We start from the raw sequence: 1,133 nt of genomic DNA on the forward strand, positions 1-1,133 counted from the left end.
CGAAGAGAAGGCACGACGCCACCAGGAAGCCCAGCCACCAGGCGCCCACCCAGCGCAGGTCGCCGCGATCCAGCTCCACCTCATCTGACACAAACACACACAAACACGGTACATACGGAGCGTACGGTGTAGCGTCGAAGGCGGATAAAAAAAAATGCAGACCTGCAGCGATCTTGTCCAAGTCCACGTAGAATCGCAGCAGGAAGGCGCCGCCCAGGAAGCCAAAGGCGGGGCCGATGGCGGTGACGGCCAGTAGGATGCCTGAAACAAGCGTCGAACCATCATGAACGTAACGCCGGCGCACGAACCGCGACCCGATCAGTGATGGCGGCGGCGGCAAACCGAGGTAGAGCGGCGAGTTCTTCCTGCTGGCGTGGTCGTCGATGTAGGAGATGCCGAAAGGCTGCATGGGCACGGAGGCCACGCCCAGCAGCAGCTGACCAAATAGCAGCAGGTAGTAGATGCCCTCGTGGGCGAAGCTTTCCTGTTCGCCGCAGCTCCGATTGGACGACGGCGCCTCTGCCGGAATGTTCTCCAAGTGGCACAAACCGGAGCCGTTCCAGGCGGCTGCGTGGAAAACACGAGAGGCGGTACTCGAGTACTCACGCCGTCTACGCCTGGAACGCGAACGGCGCCGAGAGGCTAGGGACTCACGTCCGGCGCGATGGTAGCGCCGCTCGCCGTAGCGGTATGGCCCGCTCACGAAGTGCGGCAGCGCCATGAGCAGCGACGCCAAACAGGCCAACAGAGCGCCGCAGCCGATGGCGCGAGGGCGGTGAACGTGACTCCCCAGGAAGCTGACGAAGACAATCAGCAGCGTGTTGCCCACCTGGAAGACACGCCCACCCCGGGCCGGCCGCCGTCAGGCCTCGCTGTCCTGCAAACCTTTTCTCGGCCAAAGAGGAGAACGACCAAATGGTTGCGCCGACCTCGTTGAAGGCGGCCAGCAGCCCCGACTTCTGACTGGAGAGACCGTAGCGCCGCTCGATGGTGGAGATGGAACTCTTCATATAGCCCGACACCAGGAGCTGCGACAGCTGCAGCACGCTGTGACACGCCACAAAAACCTGCACACCAAAAACGTTTTTTTTTTTAATTCACCACCGCACACTCAGCTCACGCGCCAACGGTGG

The 1,133-nt window shown here is 62.0% G+C and overlaps 1 protein-coding gene across 1 annotated transcript; it reads right to left on the reverse strand.

Annotated features, from left to right (window-relative positions):
• Positions 1-6: 6 nt before the first annotated feature.
• On the reverse strand, positions 7-1,109 carry LOC109509424 (solute carrier organic anion transporter family member 2B1-like; the record flags this gene model as incomplete). The annotated part of the gene is made up of 5 exons (XM_019859273.1): positions 930-1,109; positions 655-829; positions 343-567; positions 163-261; positions 7-84 (listed from the first exon to the last, which is right to left on the reverse strand). Coding segments are annotated over exons 1-5 (658 nt in total), but the record flags the coding sequence as incomplete, so codon positions are not given.
• Between the last annotated feature and the right edge of the window lie 24 nt (positions 1,110-1,133).

Source organism: Hippocampus comes, unplaced genomic scaffold (genome assembly GCF_001891065.2).
Source record: "Hippocampus comes isolate QL1 unplaced genomic scaffold, H_comes_QL1_v1.1 C16895198, whole genome shotgun sequence".
NCBI lineage: Eukaryota > Metazoa > Chordata > Actinopteri > Syngnathiformes > Syngnathidae > Hippocampus > Hippocampus comes.